The 16,791-nt window shown below is 46.2% G+C and overlaps 1 protein-coding gene across 1 annotated transcript in view; it reads right to left on the bottom strand.

Annotated features, from left to right (window-relative positions):
• Positions 1-859: 859 nt before the first annotated feature.
• wapl (cohesin release factor wings apart-like) overlaps positions 860-16,791 on the bottom strand; it is a 146,836-nt gene continuing 130,904 nt past the window's right edge. The window contains exon 18 of the mRNA XM_075690464.1: positions 860-8,073. Within this exon, the coding sequence (XP_075546579.1) occupies positions 8,008-8,073 (66 nt within the window). The 3' untranslated portion in view covers positions 860-8,007. The remainder of the gene's footprint in view (positions 8,074-16,791) is intronic.

Genomic DNA, 16,791 nt, shown 5'->3' with positions numbered 1-16,791 from the left:
GTCTGCCAGTGATTGATGACGTGCTGTGTATATGTGAAACCAGTATTGAATATATGGTATAAGAAGTAGACTTTTTAGAAGTTGCTTGAACTACAAACTTTTGTAATACTGCGCCCTGACTTTAGTATAAGCAAAACTGTAGAAAAGGGTGCAGCTATTACACAAATTCATACAGCAGCAGTACATAGCAACTCATTTTTACTCAAACAAGTTTAAAATCAGATTTTGCACTTAACGTCAGATGATAAATGGGAAAACAGCAAAGTCACGTCACGGCAGACTGAAGCCAATCACGCTCCGACTTTACGGGGCAATGGGCAAAAGTGGAGCGATACTTACCACTCCTCTATTTTCACTCAACTTCAGCAACAAGGACACATTTTTTGTGTATCATTCAATGTTACATTTGGCATCATTGCTTGCCTGGTTTTAACTTTTTTGTTGCCAACAGGCAGCAAAATTGGCTGATATCTGCAGCAGCTCGCTTTTCTGACAATGAGGTGTGCATACAACAGTGGTATTAAAGTTTTTCCAAAGAGACCAGGCAGGCAAAGAATCCGAGTTTTCTTGAATGATACAAGCCCGAAAATGCTATCTTGTGAAGTCAGAGTGAAAACAAAGCAGCAGCAAGGGAAAAATCTTACGGTTGACTGAAAGAAAACAAGTTGCATATCAATTGGCTTTCGATCCCTAGTACCCCAGGAAATTTGACCTACATTGGTATTCAATTGAACACATTATTAACATAGCAACTGAACCTAGCATGTGGACGCTAGAATAAAATGCTCATACATATTAGCAGCAGCCTACTTACGTCCATAACATGGATGCCTCTCAGAATTGAAATAAAGAAAAAGCCTTATTTTCATAAAATTTATTGACTCCATTTTTCAGAACATTGGTTGTTTTTGTCCTGTAAATAAATATTCTGATACAAATACCACATCCTTATTAAACACAAGAAGATGAAATGGGGGAAGCACGTGCAGCATACGTTCACTGAACGTATGAACTTTGTACAACTTCATAATTAACATGGTGCCCACAAGAAAATGAAACAGCCACAAAGCACAACGAACCAGAATATCTCAAGAGTCAATAAATAGCCTTGTAAACAAAGACATGTAAACGAAACTTTTTTTAAAATGCGTTGGTGGGTGGTGGTGGTGGTGGTGAAACAATGGTAGTATGTACATACTGTGCCCAATTCATAGGCAGGTTGATGATCCAGCTATATAAAAGAAAAGTGCTGAACCTGGAATCTGGCTTTACTCTGTCAGCCATGTTGCTGATCAGTCTAGGGTACACTGCTCCGACAGACACACATACACACAAAGCACAAAAATCATGTATACCATATGCTGCTCAATTCCACACATCCCTCTAAAATGGCAAGGAAAGGCCAGAGTGCTTCCACAATACCACAGATGTGTCCTACACCAGTACCTATACATTTAAGCCATTCTAGCCCTTGGTTTACCGTCTGCAAAATTGGCAAGGGCTCCCCAACAACAAGTGGATGAAAAAGATTCAAGAGAAGAAGTGTAAAATGGGAAAGGCCTGCTGCATATATAACACCGGTGCCCAAATAATTCCTCATTTTGCTAAGCCATTTCAACACATATACAAGACTGAAATCTGCTTATGTGCAGCTTTAAACCGAGGCAAGCATAGCTGCCTCTATCTTTATTTGCACATAAAAAAAAAAATCGAATGTTGCGGGCAAGAACGATATAATATTAGGAGGCCCTATCATAGGACAACCCCCTTTCATATTGAAAAGACGAACGTGCTAGCATAATACTAGCTAACACCTGTGCTCAAGCAGCCCCCCTTTGAAGAATAAAGTTTGTGCAAAACCCTTCAATCCTGGTTGACTTGCTCAAATCCAGAAAAAATGGGTGATAAATAAATAACTAAAAAAAAGGATCCCCATCAAGAAGAAGCAAAATTTCATACTGTGAATGTAACTATGTTATAAGGGAAGGCGTCGCAAGGTAACCTAACAAGAAATTAAATACAGTGCAGTCCAGTTATATAGATACATACACATCGCATATCAATCAGCCACTCTAGCAGAATCAAGTTCTGTAGTGACTTTACACAAAAATTAATGGGTTTGTGTAAACATAATGCAACCATGATGATAATCAAGGGAAACTGGGGGCTTACAATAGCATCCTTGATCAACAGCACCAGACATCCTCACCAAGTGGGGTGCACCCTACCAAAGCAGTCTTTAGTTGTCCCTATACACCACAGCACCGGAGAAGGGGCAGGGGGTGGATAGCACATATTTTCAATATGGTTTCCCCAAGCACAAAACTTTTGTTGTGAGACACAACTGCACTTTATTAACGATGATTTACCGTGTTTACTCGCATAACGATCACACCTCTCAAATTTGTCATCAAAATTCAATTTTTTTATTTTCCATGTAATGATCGCACCCCGAACTTGCCGCAGTGATATGTTGTGTGCCAAGTCTAGCTAATAATGATTGCTCTTACCATCTGTCGAATGCTACGCGAACGACTATTCAAGACAAACCAAGCGGTCTGCACGCACCAAACATTCTTAAGCAAATGCCCCATTTCATTCCTTTTATTACTTTCCACACTTCCATGACAAAAAAAAGTACAAGCAAACTTGCCTTTATTATCTGTAAGCTTTATAATGGTTGTGGTCAACAACAAATAAAAAAGCGCCTTTCGGTTCTTCTCGTCTGCACTCGTGGGCACGCAACAAATCGCGAGCAGCAACGATAGTAGCCACGTTTACACTGATACGTTAGAAGTGTACCCTATTCATACGCCGACGCTTGTAACACAGCTAAGATATTCGCCCACCCTTATAGGAAATGTGCCCTATTAGGACAGCAGTGAAGACAAATGCCGCAGTTTCCGCAGCATGCCCGCCATCTGTTTCTGTCCCCTCAAAGTGGGCATGGCTACATTATTGCTGCAAACTTGCCGATATTAACAATATTATTCATTACTGATACGGAAGAAACTGTTTCAATGCACGTAATGTACTCACGAGAAGAAAAAAATCGCGTTCGGCTTGCTCCGCCAGCCAACATTTTTGTTTTGGTGCCCCGCACTACATACAGTGGCAGCCGCCTATTTGTTGACCCGCTGTCATCCTGCAGCAAACGCGGATGGAAGAAAAATTTTTTTTTTTCTCTTCGCGGGAAATTTAACCCACGTAATGATCGCCCCCCTGAATTTGCGTCAATTTTTTTGACAGAAATGTGTGATCATTATGCGAGTAAATACGGTACCTTTAAAGGCAGTACACAAGCAGCAGGAAACGTTGAACAACAAAGCCTTCCAAGGGTATGGTCTGAGGATGGCAAGCTTAACATTTTAACGAATGGAAACTTTTGTAAAACTTGATGCAACAGTTGTAAAATTGCAGGAGCCTACATTTGTAAACTTTACGGAAAATTCGGCAGAGTTGGCAGCTATGCAAAATGTAACCAAAGGTTAGCGCACTTGTGTAGAGGTAAAACAGTTAAACCTCGATATAACGAAGTTGGTAAAATCGGCAATTTGCTTTGTCATATCGAAATTTCGTTGTATTGAAATTCGAGCTTTTTATGCAAATAAGTACAGCTCCGATAATTTTTTTTTTCATGCAGAAAAGGGCCGCAGAATTTTCCTAATTATTGGGCAACCGAAAAAAGCAAATTTGAATAAGAAAACTCATTTTGATAAATTTGGGAGTCGGCGATGAAAGATACGGTTTCATGCTTACGCACCTACGTCGACGATATCTTCACATCGGCGGTACGAATTAGGCGAAGCCAGCCACGCTTTCGCGTGCACTCCACCCCCACAGCTGACAGCGCCGCCCTTACTGGGACACCGCTATCAGGAAAAGTGCCAGCAGCTAGGAGTGTATGTGTCGTCTGCCTCTAGCTCCAACAGGTCACCGAAACTCGAGAAATGCGCCACCTCCAATACCAAACGCGTCTCAGCACGTCTGCTCTTTGCACATGCGGCAGATTATCTCTAATGCAGGGTGCGCCGCTGCACATGCACTCAGTCGCGCTTACAGCCATGCATGGTCACACCGTGGAGACACACGCCAACTTACCCCCACCCCGCCCCCTCGCGCGCGCTTGATCGCGTTACCGTGAGCTCGATTCCCTCCCTCTTGCACGGGAAGGCGTCACTGGTGAAGCCACCAACTTTCCTGTCTCACCCTCGCACACTCACTTGCATCTAAAGCACACAGTGTGGGGGGTGCGATAGGATTTTACCGCACTTGGACTTCACATGGTACCTCATGCGGCTCCACTTCGGAGCTCTTGTCCTGCGATTTGAGACACGCATTTGCAAGCAGAAGCTTGTAATTCAATCATTTGACCATCTGTGTCCCCTGCAGTCTCCATTATTGTCTCCGCATTCCTATTCCTTTGCGGCAGCAGTGAAATTTCGTTATATGGAAACCACATACAAACACATTTCGTTATATTGAGGTTATAAAAACATGTTCTATGGACAAGAGGCTATGAAAAGTTAAGTACTTCGTTATATCGAGAATTTCGTTAAACCGAGCTTTAATTGTAGCTGTAAACTCCGCCAACATATGGGGTATCAGCAATGCTGCTGTTTACAGCTTCTTGCTACACAAGGAGCAAGTCCAAGGACCACTTGCACATTGTGGCCCTGCAATTATAGGATAAACCTTGGTCTAGCAGTGCTGTCAGACCCTTCGTTACTGCCTTCGTGGCTTAATTTATATTGCTTGCATCACATGCCTTGGATGCAAAAGAGAATGTGGTGCTCTACTTATGCAGTTTGTTCTTCGCCACAACCCGCCTCTGTGATGTTTCACAGTGGAGCATTGCACACCATAGTGGCTTTGGCACAACTCCAGCGCAGTCTGATCAAGGATGTTATTGACAAAAACACATTATAACCAGGGTGTCGAACTGAAGATATTAAAAACTGTACTTGAACTGAAATTTTGACCAGAACTAACCTGAACCGGAACCGATATTTTTGAAATGATCCTGAACCCAAATAAATAATAACAGTGGTTGCCGGTTGTTCAACCATATTAGGTGGCACGAATAAAAGAAATGCATTAGGCTAAACAAAACAGCTACTCTGCCCACTTCATTAGCAGCCTGCTATGACTTGTAATGCGGTTTGTATGCGTGAGTCGGGACAGATGCCGTTTTTCCGTCTCGGTGTCCTTTTTCCGCAACACTTTTGCGTTCCCCTTCGCAAGGTATAAGGTCAAACCAACTAGCCCAACAGCATACTATTCGAAACACAAGGTGTGTATGTGCTAAAAGCTAAGGCACCTAGACGAGGTGCACACAGTCCCAAACTCAGCCGTGCCAGCTAGACGTTGCAATGCATATGAAACGTGGAGCACCACTCTTAAAAAGTTGTTTGCATGACTTATTAAATACTGGTTGACATCCGTCTGTATATTTAATGGGTGGTATTAGTTATCAGTTTAATTCATTCCGTATTTGGTCTGTGTAGTTGTTACTTGATTACTGCCTGCAGTGTGCAGTCTAACTTTCAATTCTTTATTAAGCCATATTCAAGTCAATTTTTTTCTTCAGAAAATTTATTATAATTATTTTTTAGGTTTTATGTATACCCAAAAATTCATCAACATGTTGCATAAAGATCACCTTCCTGTCATCATTGGTTCGGGAGTTACAGTGAGTTTTCCATCCCACACCCTCGTATTGCAAAGCCAAAAATCAGTGCTATCTCTTTTATATAAATATTATTCAAAATGCTTTTTCATTTAATGTTGTCGCCAAGCAGCCACACAAACAAAAGGAGACTAGTGCATCGCATGGGGCTCCCGCTATGTTGATGGTGCATTTTAGGCCTCCGTAGTTTTGACATCTTCCACATGGTTTGAAGATTTGTTTAATTTTTTCCCCAAAACAAGATTTTGCTCCCCCTCATGTTATGCAAACATTGATAACTTTTTTAAATGAACATTGTGATATTAAATCTTGCATACTCATTCCTGGTATAGGGATGTGCGCAACGAAGTAGAACAAAAGAAATTGATGCAGTACTTTCACATTTACATCTCACTTTGCAAATAAATTTGGTCAGAATTGGCAATTTTTTTCACCTTGCTTAGTTTTTCGAACCTTACTTTAATGTTTCTCACACTGCATTTCTCCTAGTTCACTGCACAGGTCTTCCCCTTAGCTAAATTAATGTCAAAGCTTTACTCAATTCAGCAACTCATTAGTTACTTAGAACTGCTGGCACGACTAGCACTTTTACCGCATTGTATGAGAAAAATTACCCGCCAAAAAATAAAATGAACCATTTCCTGCACTTTTAAACAGTTGAATAAGCTAAATAAGACATGCTTATTCAGGAAAAAAGGTTATTTAAATCCTGGCTTTGGCTTTCAAAAAAAAATTTTTGTGGCCTATCACCTTAATGTAAGGAACAAAATCAGACATTAACTTAATCTATTCAATTTTTTTTATGTTCATGTTCTGCAGCTAAGAAAATTAAAATTTTGTGCTTGAAATAATGCAGAACATCAAGCCCTGTCGCCCACATGCCAGTAAGATCACCTCCGATTCTTCCAGGTAAACATACATACTACTCAATGGTAGCTTGAGTGCAGTGTTAGAGGCATCATCAGAGGCCAGGAATAAAGTGCATTGCACTAGTTTGCACCAAGCGCTAAACCCAGTATTGTTTTGAATTTTCCCAAATCGGAATGAAACTGAAGCAGCTTGAAGACAAACCTGAACCCGGTATTTTTTTTTTTTTTCTTTTCGACATCCTGATTATAATGCAACAATGTGCAATGCAACTGTAAGTGGGCTTTAAAATAGGGTGTTCTAGCCTACTGCGGATGCATGGTCAACTGCTACAACATTCAGTGCAGTCCACTGTTAAAGGGAGCACATGTGTACAGCACATGCAAAATTTACCCTCTGGCATGTGTGGAACCGTTCAGCTTTCTATCAGGTGAGGGAACTTGTGGTCGGTGGCATTGGTACTTTCCTACATGCCTCTTCAATACATTGACATAACTTCAGCCAGCACTTGCAGCTGGAGTGCATGCAAAATTGGAGCTGCACACTGCAATGTTTGCTTAAACCATGGACCGCACTGTACACCCAATTAGGGCCTCATGTTTTGGCAAACCAAACTGTGTGGCCTCATTTGTGCAGACACATATCTACGCAGATGAGGCAAGGCTGGCACACACAACTTTATGATGCAGCACTCTGCCTTTATGTACAACTTAAACATTACTGGGTAGCAGATTTAAGGCCACTAAAAATATAACCAGCTACAATGACCAGGTATCGTCAGGATTTTGTGAATATCCTTATAAATGAAGTGCACTGTAAAGATGACAGAGACCTCTAAAAATAAAATAAAAAAAACTCTTCAGGAGAAGTAAAAGAGATGTTTAAAAGTAATAAAATGCGGAAACAATGTTTCAAAGATCTTTAAATAAGCTATATCATCTGGTGACAACAGTAATAAAATACAATAGTCATTAAAAGAATGATAAAACACAGTACACTGCTCTTTGATGTATGCACTTGTGGTTACATGAAGTCTTGGCAATATTAAGTGTTCTCCAAAGTAGAACAGGTTGCTTGCTGGACAGACATTCTGCACTACTTAAAAAAAATAAAAGATAACATGGCCTGCTCAAAATTTCTTAAAATGTGTTGTCAATAAAGCCAGTCTTCCCTCAACCTCATGTCACAAAGCATGTCAATGTAAAACCTTTCCAATGAAGAAAGAAAAAGTTAAGGGAAAAAGATGATGGAGAAACATGTCACATATGTACAGAATTAATTAAAAAAAAAGGGGGGGGGGGGGTTCAAGAAAATGGCTTTCACAATTAGCATGCACGTGTGCCAGTGAGCGAAAGCTGTCATGGAATCCAACTTGGCTGCCTTGATAAAATGGGTTCCAAAGGCAAGGTAGGCAAGCTTGAAAGGGGATCAAAGTGCCTCGCCTTGGATGATCAGCTGTCTTCAAGGACTTTGATGACACATTGCATGCTCTTTGTGGCTCTATTTCCGAGCACACCCTGCAAAAAAATTAAGAAGCCACATCAACACTTCAAATATCATTACAAAATCATATTAGGTATATTTTTATTGCAGATGAGAACTTATGCTATAGAGCAGCGGACATTAAGCCATATCTGCTACATAGAACACTTCCAAATTGGATGAAAGCTTATTCAAAACATGGTAGCCTCCCCTTGCATATTAAGGAACATAAAAGTCTGCTTGCTTTATCAAAGTACAGTTAGATTTCAATATAACAAAGTCTGTGAAATTGGCACTTCAATTCTGCCAACACAGACACTGCCACTAAAGGCGTCCCTAGTGGGGTCACCACAAGGGGGGGGGCACGTGCGTGCTTACTGGTCAAGTTCGAATTATCTGGCAAAGGCCAAATTTAGGATTGAAATAACGAAAGTCTGGGTCCATAGAAATGCATGGGCACTTTTCCGGACCTCCAGTCGGGATCAAATTAACTGAAAAATCGAATTAACCAGAGTCAAATTAATGGAAGTATACTGTATACAGGGAAGGCGGGGGTTTGTCCTTGCACGACAAAGTTATTTAAACAAACAGTCAGTGAGAGAGCAAAATATTGTTCGAAATAACTGTCAAGAGTTTTCAGCGGTTTCAATTTGCGACAGTTTTTCCCTATCCAAATACATTTGACCCTTCTGGAGCCAACCAATCAGTTCAAATTACCGTATATACTCATGTAATGAAAGCACTTCTTGTCCCAATATACCAAAGCAAAGTTGGGGGTGCGGTTCATCTGCGGGGTAAATTCTATGGAGACATTTTCGAAACAGCAAAAACTGCAACGTAAGAAGGTAATGATTTGGAAGACGCATAGGATAACTTATCTTTGCAGTAAAACTACATGCATACCATTTGCAAACCGTAACTTCCCTCCGCGCCGGAACCACCAGACCTGCCGTTCAAGTCGCTGACCGCTTCATCCACATCGTGGTTCCACCACAGAATAAAGAACCAGTGCATCAGCTGTGCGAAGTCGGCACGGCCTAGGCCAATTGTGTGCAGCGAAACTGAACGCGCACTCTGAACAGCGATCTCCGATCGCGTCACAGCTCATCCTCCCAACTGCTTCTGGCCGTCTGCCGTTATCACAAGCATTATGTTGAAATATGCACCTATTTTGACAAGCACGCTTGTGTGCGTCTCTTTTCTCGACCGTCCTGCCAATCAGCATGTCAAGGTTTATCGGTGTCTGATCAGCATTTCCATTTTGTGAGCAGATAAACTCTATGTCCCGCAGCAGGCATATATCACAAACATCAAAACCCAAGGCAGGCAGGAATGAGAGCCACAGACATATGAATTCGACACTATGCCCGACTATGACCACTATGCCGATGAAGTACTGGCTGGCCCATCTTGACTCTCCCGTGTGCCACACCAGGCCGCGCATCCCGCGCACGCTCTCTCCTATTATGTTAGCATAAAGTATGCTGCAGAGAGCCCGTTGCGGTTTTTTTCTCTCTTGAACCTCTAAGGTGCCTTTGTGCTGGCACTGGCTCATCGGCCGCAAGCCTACCAACTTGCTGCTGGAGACCTGACTCCTTGAACCGACAGCACACCTCTCCAGGAACTTTTCCTGCAACGCCTTCCACCGTAGGTGCGCATGTTAAGCATGTAGCGCACCGTAACATGCCACAATAGTCCAGTAACAAAAGACGACGAGGACATGTCCAGCACACTGACGGCATGCTAGCAGTAGAATCGGCAGAGTAAGGCTTCCACCTGATTGAGCGGCCTTGGCAAAAAATATAATTTGTGGTCATCAGGCTCCCAACGTCTAGTCTGGTTTTTCTTGACCCACAAATTGGCGAATCCGGAACTCTTGTCATCGCTCTCATCTCCGGGCGCCTCAGCCGCTTCACTGGGCCTACTGCCGCAAGGAGCTCGAGCCCCGTTGTCTTCGCAGTCCACCTTCTACCCAGTCAGTCATGGCACCGGATTCTCCTGATCAAGCACTGCCGTCAATGCCACTACTCCGCGATCCCGAGGTCTCCACTCTCAAGCTCCCAGAGCTCTGGTCGTCGGACTTTGAACTTTGGTTCCTTACCATTGAATCCTTGTTCCGTCGCCACCACCTCAGTTCGCAGTTGACCATGTTCGACCACGTCGTTGGAGCGCTTCCACCTACTACTCCTGTGATTGCTAGCGCCGTTCTACTCTCCTATGCCCCTATGACTACCTTAAGGCAGCGCTCATCCAGCGCACCACTGAAACGGAGCGGCATCGATTACAGCAACTTCTTACATTGGAGGAGCTCAGCGGCCGCAAGCCTACCAACTTGCTTGCACTCCAGCCCAGGCTTGCATGCAAGACTGGGCTGGAGACCTGACTCCTTGAACCGACAGCACACCTCTCCAGGAACTTTTCCTGCAACGCCTTCCACCGTAGGTGCGCATGATCCTGACGCGTCTTCATCCTCGACGCTGGAATCTCTGGCTCAGTTGGCTGACAAGATTATAGATGTGGGTTTTTGCTCTGTGGTCACAGTTCATCGCCCCCCTGACCCTCCGTCCCATGGCGCAGCCACTGGCGACAGCTACGTGCGTCTCCTCAAAGCTCATGAGGAGCTTCCACGACAAGTAGCGCGACTGACAGCTGAAGTCGCTGCCATCCGAACATGCCGGTCGTGTTCTTCATCACGACCTTGCCGTCCCAGCCCTGGTCACTCTGGATGCCGTTCTCCTCCTCCCGTTAAGCTTTGCTGGTACAGTCAAACCCGCATAAGACGAACTTTCGCTTAAAACGAACTACAGCCAAATGACCGTCAAAATATACATTATTTTAATGCCATAAAATCGCACGCATAATGAACGTCTTAGAGCCCTGCCGATTGGTTACAGCGAACGGACAGCATAAGCCCGCTGCCGCAATGCGAAATAACGATGACCTCCGACCCCTTCGCATGCGCGGTCTGTTTTCACAAGCCTCCTCGAAGGCGAACTACCCGTTTCGTGCCCCTCTACCCTCTCCCCGCCGTCACGCGCTGCCCGCGAGTGTTGGCGTGTGGCTTCCAAGATCACCCTCCTGCCCGTCCTCGCAACTCCGATCTCCTCACTCTTTCTTGCAACACCCTCGCTGTCTCGGCGCGCCCGCTACGGCACCGGCTAAAGTTCAGAAGTTACCGCGGAGCAGGCCTCTCCACACTAGTATCCATGCTTCCGCGCTTCGTTCTAGTCGGCCCGAGTTGTAATCCAGGATGGCAGACGGGAATGCCGTGCCTGCAGCGGTCATGAAACGAAAAGCACTGAGCATGGCAACGAAGCGAGCAATTTTGAAGGAACTGTCTCAAGATGCTAAGAACTGCGAGTTGGTGAAGAAGTACAACGTGTCTGAATCAACCAGCTCGATGATTCTAAAACACAAGGAAAAGATCGCCAGCTCTGCCGCTGACTCGACGAACAGAAAGCGGCTGCGGAAAGCCACCTATGCAGATGTAGAAGACACGCTGCTTAAAGCTACACGGAGCAGGACGTGTATAGAACAGATGAACCTGCATTATTTTATCAGATGCTGCCGGACAAGACGCACGCCATGAAAGGCGACTCATGTGCTGGTGGCAAGCACAGTAAAGTGCACGTTACAGTACTTTTGTGCACTAATATGGATGGCAGAGACTGGCGTGTGCCTTTTGTAATAAGAAAATCAAAGAAGCTGTGTTGCTTTCGGAGCTGTGTACCTGTGTGCTACAGGCACAATACTAAGGCGACATGCAGAGGCAAGGAAGGCGCGTGCTACTCGTGCTTGACAACTGCTCAGCGCACAACGTGGAAACTGCTCTGACAGCAGATACTCTACTTTTACTGCTGCCCAATAACACTTCGAAAGTGCAGTTGATTGATTTGGGCATAATATTGTTACGGAAGGATGAAAGAAGACAAAGCAAGAAGAAGGTCGCGAGACGCTGGCTGCTGCGTGTTGTTGGTGGTCAGTCATCTTGTCTACGCTGACTCATACTGCATATATATTGTAAATACAGTCTTTATATACTCCTAACATCCCCGTAACATATTGGTGGAGGTGCGGAGGAGGGCCTGAGGGCTCATGGGGCTCCCTCCATACTGCCACCCCTCCCATACTTGCCCACTTTGATCCATCTGCAGCAACTGAAGTCCACACTGACGCAAGCGGCCATGGCATCAGCGCTGTTCTCGCCCAATAGCAGAATGGTACCGAGTGCGTGATAGCTTACGCCAGCCGCCTGTTGTCGCCTGCCGAGAGAAATTACTCCATCAACGAGCAGGAGTGCTTGGCTTTAGTTTGGGCTGTCGCCAAGTTCTGGCCATATTTGTACGGCCGCAGATTTTCGGTCGTCACAGACCACCACCCACTCTGCTGGCTGTCTTCTCTCCGGGACCCGACAGGACGGTTTGGTTGCTGGGCTTTGCGGCTCCAGGAATTTTCATTTATTTTCAGTTACAAGACTGGATGCCTCCACAAGGACGCTGACTGCTCCTCTCTTCACCACGTGGATCCCCCTGATCCTGCTGCGCATGATCCGGTGACCTGTGTTATGTCTTTTACTGACATGTGCGCTGCGACAACAAAGCTGCGAATCCTTACAGTCCATCATCGCCGGAGTGCAATCTAGCAGCACTGACGGCATGTGCCACATGTTCGTGCTGCACGACGGCATCCTCTACCGCCGCAACATGACCCCTGACGGCCCTGAGTTGCTCCTTGTCCTCCAACGATCACTGTCTCCAACGATCACCGTTACTGGGACGCCACGCTGGCCTACGTGACGTTCGCGTATAACTCCTCCCGACATGACACCGCAGGATATTCACCCTTTTATCTTTTGTATGGTGAAGACCCCACATTGCCGTTTGACACTATCCTCCCTTCTGTGCCACATGTTGCAACTGAGTACGCTCGTGAAGTCATCGATTGTGCTCACATGGCTCGTGAAGTCACCCAATCTCGTTTATTAGCCTCGCAGCATATACAAAAACAGTGTTATGACCGGTGCCATCGCGATGTTAAGTTCGCGCCAGGTGCTCCTTTGGTCACCATGTCGTCGGGTTGGTCTCTCCCAGAAGCTTCTCTCTCGCTACACAGGGCCTTATGAAGTCCTACGTCAAGTTAACGACATAAATTACGAGATTGCACCGCTACAGTTTGATGCATCCTCAGGTCCGACGCCTGTTGACGTCGTGCACGTTTCGTGGCTGAAGCCATACTTCACTCGCAATCCTCCGCCTACCATGCGCCGAGACGGCACTTTACCACCCGGGGGTCCTGTTATGGAAGGATGAAAGAAGACAGAGGAAGAAGAAGATTGCGAGACGCTGGCTGCTGCATGTTGTTGTTGGTCAGTCATCTTGTCTATGCTGACTCATCCTGTATATATATTGTAAATACAGTCTTTATATACTCCTAACATCCCTGTAACAATATGCACATTTAAGGCATCGTATAGGCGTCGCATTGTGGAGCGCTTGCTCATCGCTGTTAACCGCCCGGCCGCCAACTTGCCGCTTCGAGTTTCACTGTATTCAGCCGGAGATGGCGAAGACGGCCTGGGCAGAGGTAACAGCCGCTTGCATGCGGAACTGTTTCTGCAAGGCCAGCTTTATTGATGCTGTGCCTGATGTCGAGCCTGATGCTACCGAAGATGATCAGTCCGGCGGCGATTTGTGGCAGCGCGTTGTCGACTCCGACATGGGGCCCTACGACACTGATTGGGACGACTTTATTTCTGCTGATGAAAACGCTAATATAGCACAGACGCTTGCTCCCATATATAGCACATAGCACATATCGCTTACGAAGTGCAGAGAGCAATGCGGAGGAATCGGATGACGATGAAACTTTGGGGCCAGCACCCATAAGCGTGCAACTTTGGGGCCAGCACCCATAAGCGTGCCTGTAGCAATGGGATACATAGGGATCCTCAGGCAACTTGCCTAGCCAAGGGCCTTGGCGAAGAGCATGCTTCTGCTTTAAATAAACTGAAGATTGCCCTCACTGGATCTACACTGCAGAAACAGATGAGCGTCACGAACTTCATTGCAAATAAATAAATTTTGTGTTTTGACTAGCCAATTTTTCTTTCTTTTTAAGCTGTCGTTCACTGACTACGGACTTCAGGGTATAGCGAACAGGTGCCGCGTAATGCTCAGGTTGGTTATAAGCGGGCTTGACTGTACCCCTGTCACTATGGCTCTTGCGCAAACCAGTGCCGCCAGCCATTCTCCTACGCAGGAAACGGTTGGGCGGAACAATGACGACGACCGCTGTTCCCAGCCCCAGATCCAATCGCCTTTTCCTCATCGCCAACTGTGTCACCAAAGTCTGCTATTTCATCGACACTGGCACCGAGATTTGCATCCTTCCTCCTACGGTGGCTGAGCGATGCCACCCTCCCAATTCACCTCCTCTCACCGCGATCAACAGATTGACCATCTGGACCTACAGCCAAAAGTTGGTGACTCTTGACATTGGCCTCAGATTTACCTTTCGCTGAATCTTTAGTCATCGCGGCCGTGCGTCAGCCCCTCATTGGAGCCGACTTTCTTTGGCAATACAAACTTGTTGTTGACGTGCGGCACAGCCGCATCTTGGACTCCCGAGACGAGCTTAACCGTCCAAGGCATTTCCTGCTGCATTCCACCATTCCAACTTCTCTAGGCGCACATGGCCGTTCCCGACCTTTGGTCAGCCATCCTTGCAGAGTTTTTGGATTCTTCCGACCCCGCTCCTTTCAGTCTTCAGTCACTCAAAGCGACACACATCATATCGTCACGACTGGCCCTCTCGTATTTGCTTGGGCTCGCCGCCTCACGCCGGACCGTCTAGCTGTCGCCAAAAAGGAGTTTGAACACGTGTTTGACCTTGGCTTCATTCGTCCCTCCTCCATTCCTTGGGCCTCGCCACTCCATATGCTGCCTAAGAAGACTGTTGCCCCTGCGGCGATTACCGTGTTTTTAACAAGGTGACTGTCCCAGACCTGTACCTAATACCTTACATTCAGGATTTTACGTCGGCATTGCACAGCTGCACCATTTTTAGCAAGGTAGACCTGGTGAAAGCCTACCACCAGATTCCTGTGGAGCCCTCAGATATTCCGAAGACCACCAATATAACACCCTTTGGCCTGTTTGAATATCTGCACGTGCCTTTCGGTCTTCGTAATGCAGTCCAGACCTTTCAGTATTTTGTTTAACAGGTATTACATGGCTTGACGTGCTGCTTTGCCTATCTTGACCAGCACCACCACCAAAGCTCATAAGCTTTGGTGGTGATGCTGGTAGAAGACAAGACCAAACTCAGCAAGTTTGGTCTTGTAAGTGCGAAGAGCGAGTTCCGTGTTACGGAGTTGGATTTCCTCGGCCATTGCATCAACACACACAGCATTTGTCCACTCTTGACCCACACCACAGCTATCCACCACCAGGCAACTGTGTGAATTTATTGGCCCCATCAATTATTACACCTGCTTCATTTGTCGCTGCCCCAATATACTGCAGCATCTCCACGACCTTCTCTCGTCACCCAAGACACCGAATACTCCCGTGGCCTGGAACAATACTGCTGGCTGCGCGTTTAAAGGCACCAAAGAAGCTATTGCCAGTGCGACGCTACTCGTCCACCTCAAATGCAACACCCCAACATCTGTCATAGTTGACGCATCGAACACCGCTGTCGGCGCAGTCTTGCAGCAGTTCTTTGCTGGTGCTTGGCAGCCCATCGCTTCCTTCTCGACGAAGCTTGTGTCCCCTGAGTGCCGCTATAGCACATTCGGCCGAGAGCTGCTCGCCATCTATTTGGCTGTGAAGCACTTCGACATTTTCTCAAGGGACGCTCCTTGCATGTCCTTACTGACTTCCGCCCTAGTGTCCAGCAGCACCTTCTACGCGCCCCAACAGCTCACCTACATTTCTGAATACACCAGCGACATTCGTCACGTCAGCGGAAAATCGTATGCCCTTGCCGACGCACTTTCTCGCGCTGCCATCCATGCGAGCGACCACGGCCGACCGGTCACCAACTTCACGGCCATGGCTACCGCCCGGAGTGTAGACACAGAGCTCCAGCTGTTTTGCACGAGCGGTACCTCTCTGGTGTTTGATATCTTGCTTCCTCACTATGACAACCCCCTCCTTTGTGATACGTCGACCGGACGTCCTCGTCCTTATGTGCCTCGCCCATACCGCCGGGCCGCCTTTGATGCCCTCCATTCTTTTGCTCCTGGCATTCGCGCAACACAGCGACTTGTCACTTCTCATAATGTGTGGCGCAGCATCAACGTAGACGTTTTTCGGTGGTCCCACGCGTGCCTCAACTGCTAACAGTCTAAAGTGCATCGCCACACTGCGACTCCTCTTGGCACATTCCCGTCCCCGTACGCCCGCTTCAGCCATATGCACGTCAATATTGTTGGCCCTCTTCCTCCTTGCGGGAACCATCACTACCTGTTAACCTGCATTGACAGGTTCACCAGATGGCCTGAAGTGATGCCCTTCCTGGACATAACAGCAGAGTCGATAGCTCGAGCACTCATCACACTTTGGATTATCCGCTACAGTGTCCCTTCCAGCATTACGACTGACCGTGGTTGCCAATTCAACTCAACATTGTTTGCCAATCTATCTTGGCTACCCGGCGTCAATCACAAGACTACTTCTTTCTTACCACCAGATATCCAATGGGATCATAGAATGTTTTCACTGCCAACTGAAGGCTTCACTCATGGCTTT

This window comes from Dermacentor variabilis, chromosome 1, assembly GCF_050947875.1.
Source record: "Dermacentor variabilis isolate Ectoservices chromosome 1, ASM5094787v1, whole genome shotgun sequence".
Classification (NCBI taxonomy): domain Eukaryota; kingdom Metazoa; phylum Arthropoda; class Arachnida; order Ixodida; family Ixodidae; genus Dermacentor; species Dermacentor variabilis.
This window is presented reverse-complemented; position numbering and strand designations above follow the sequence as displayed.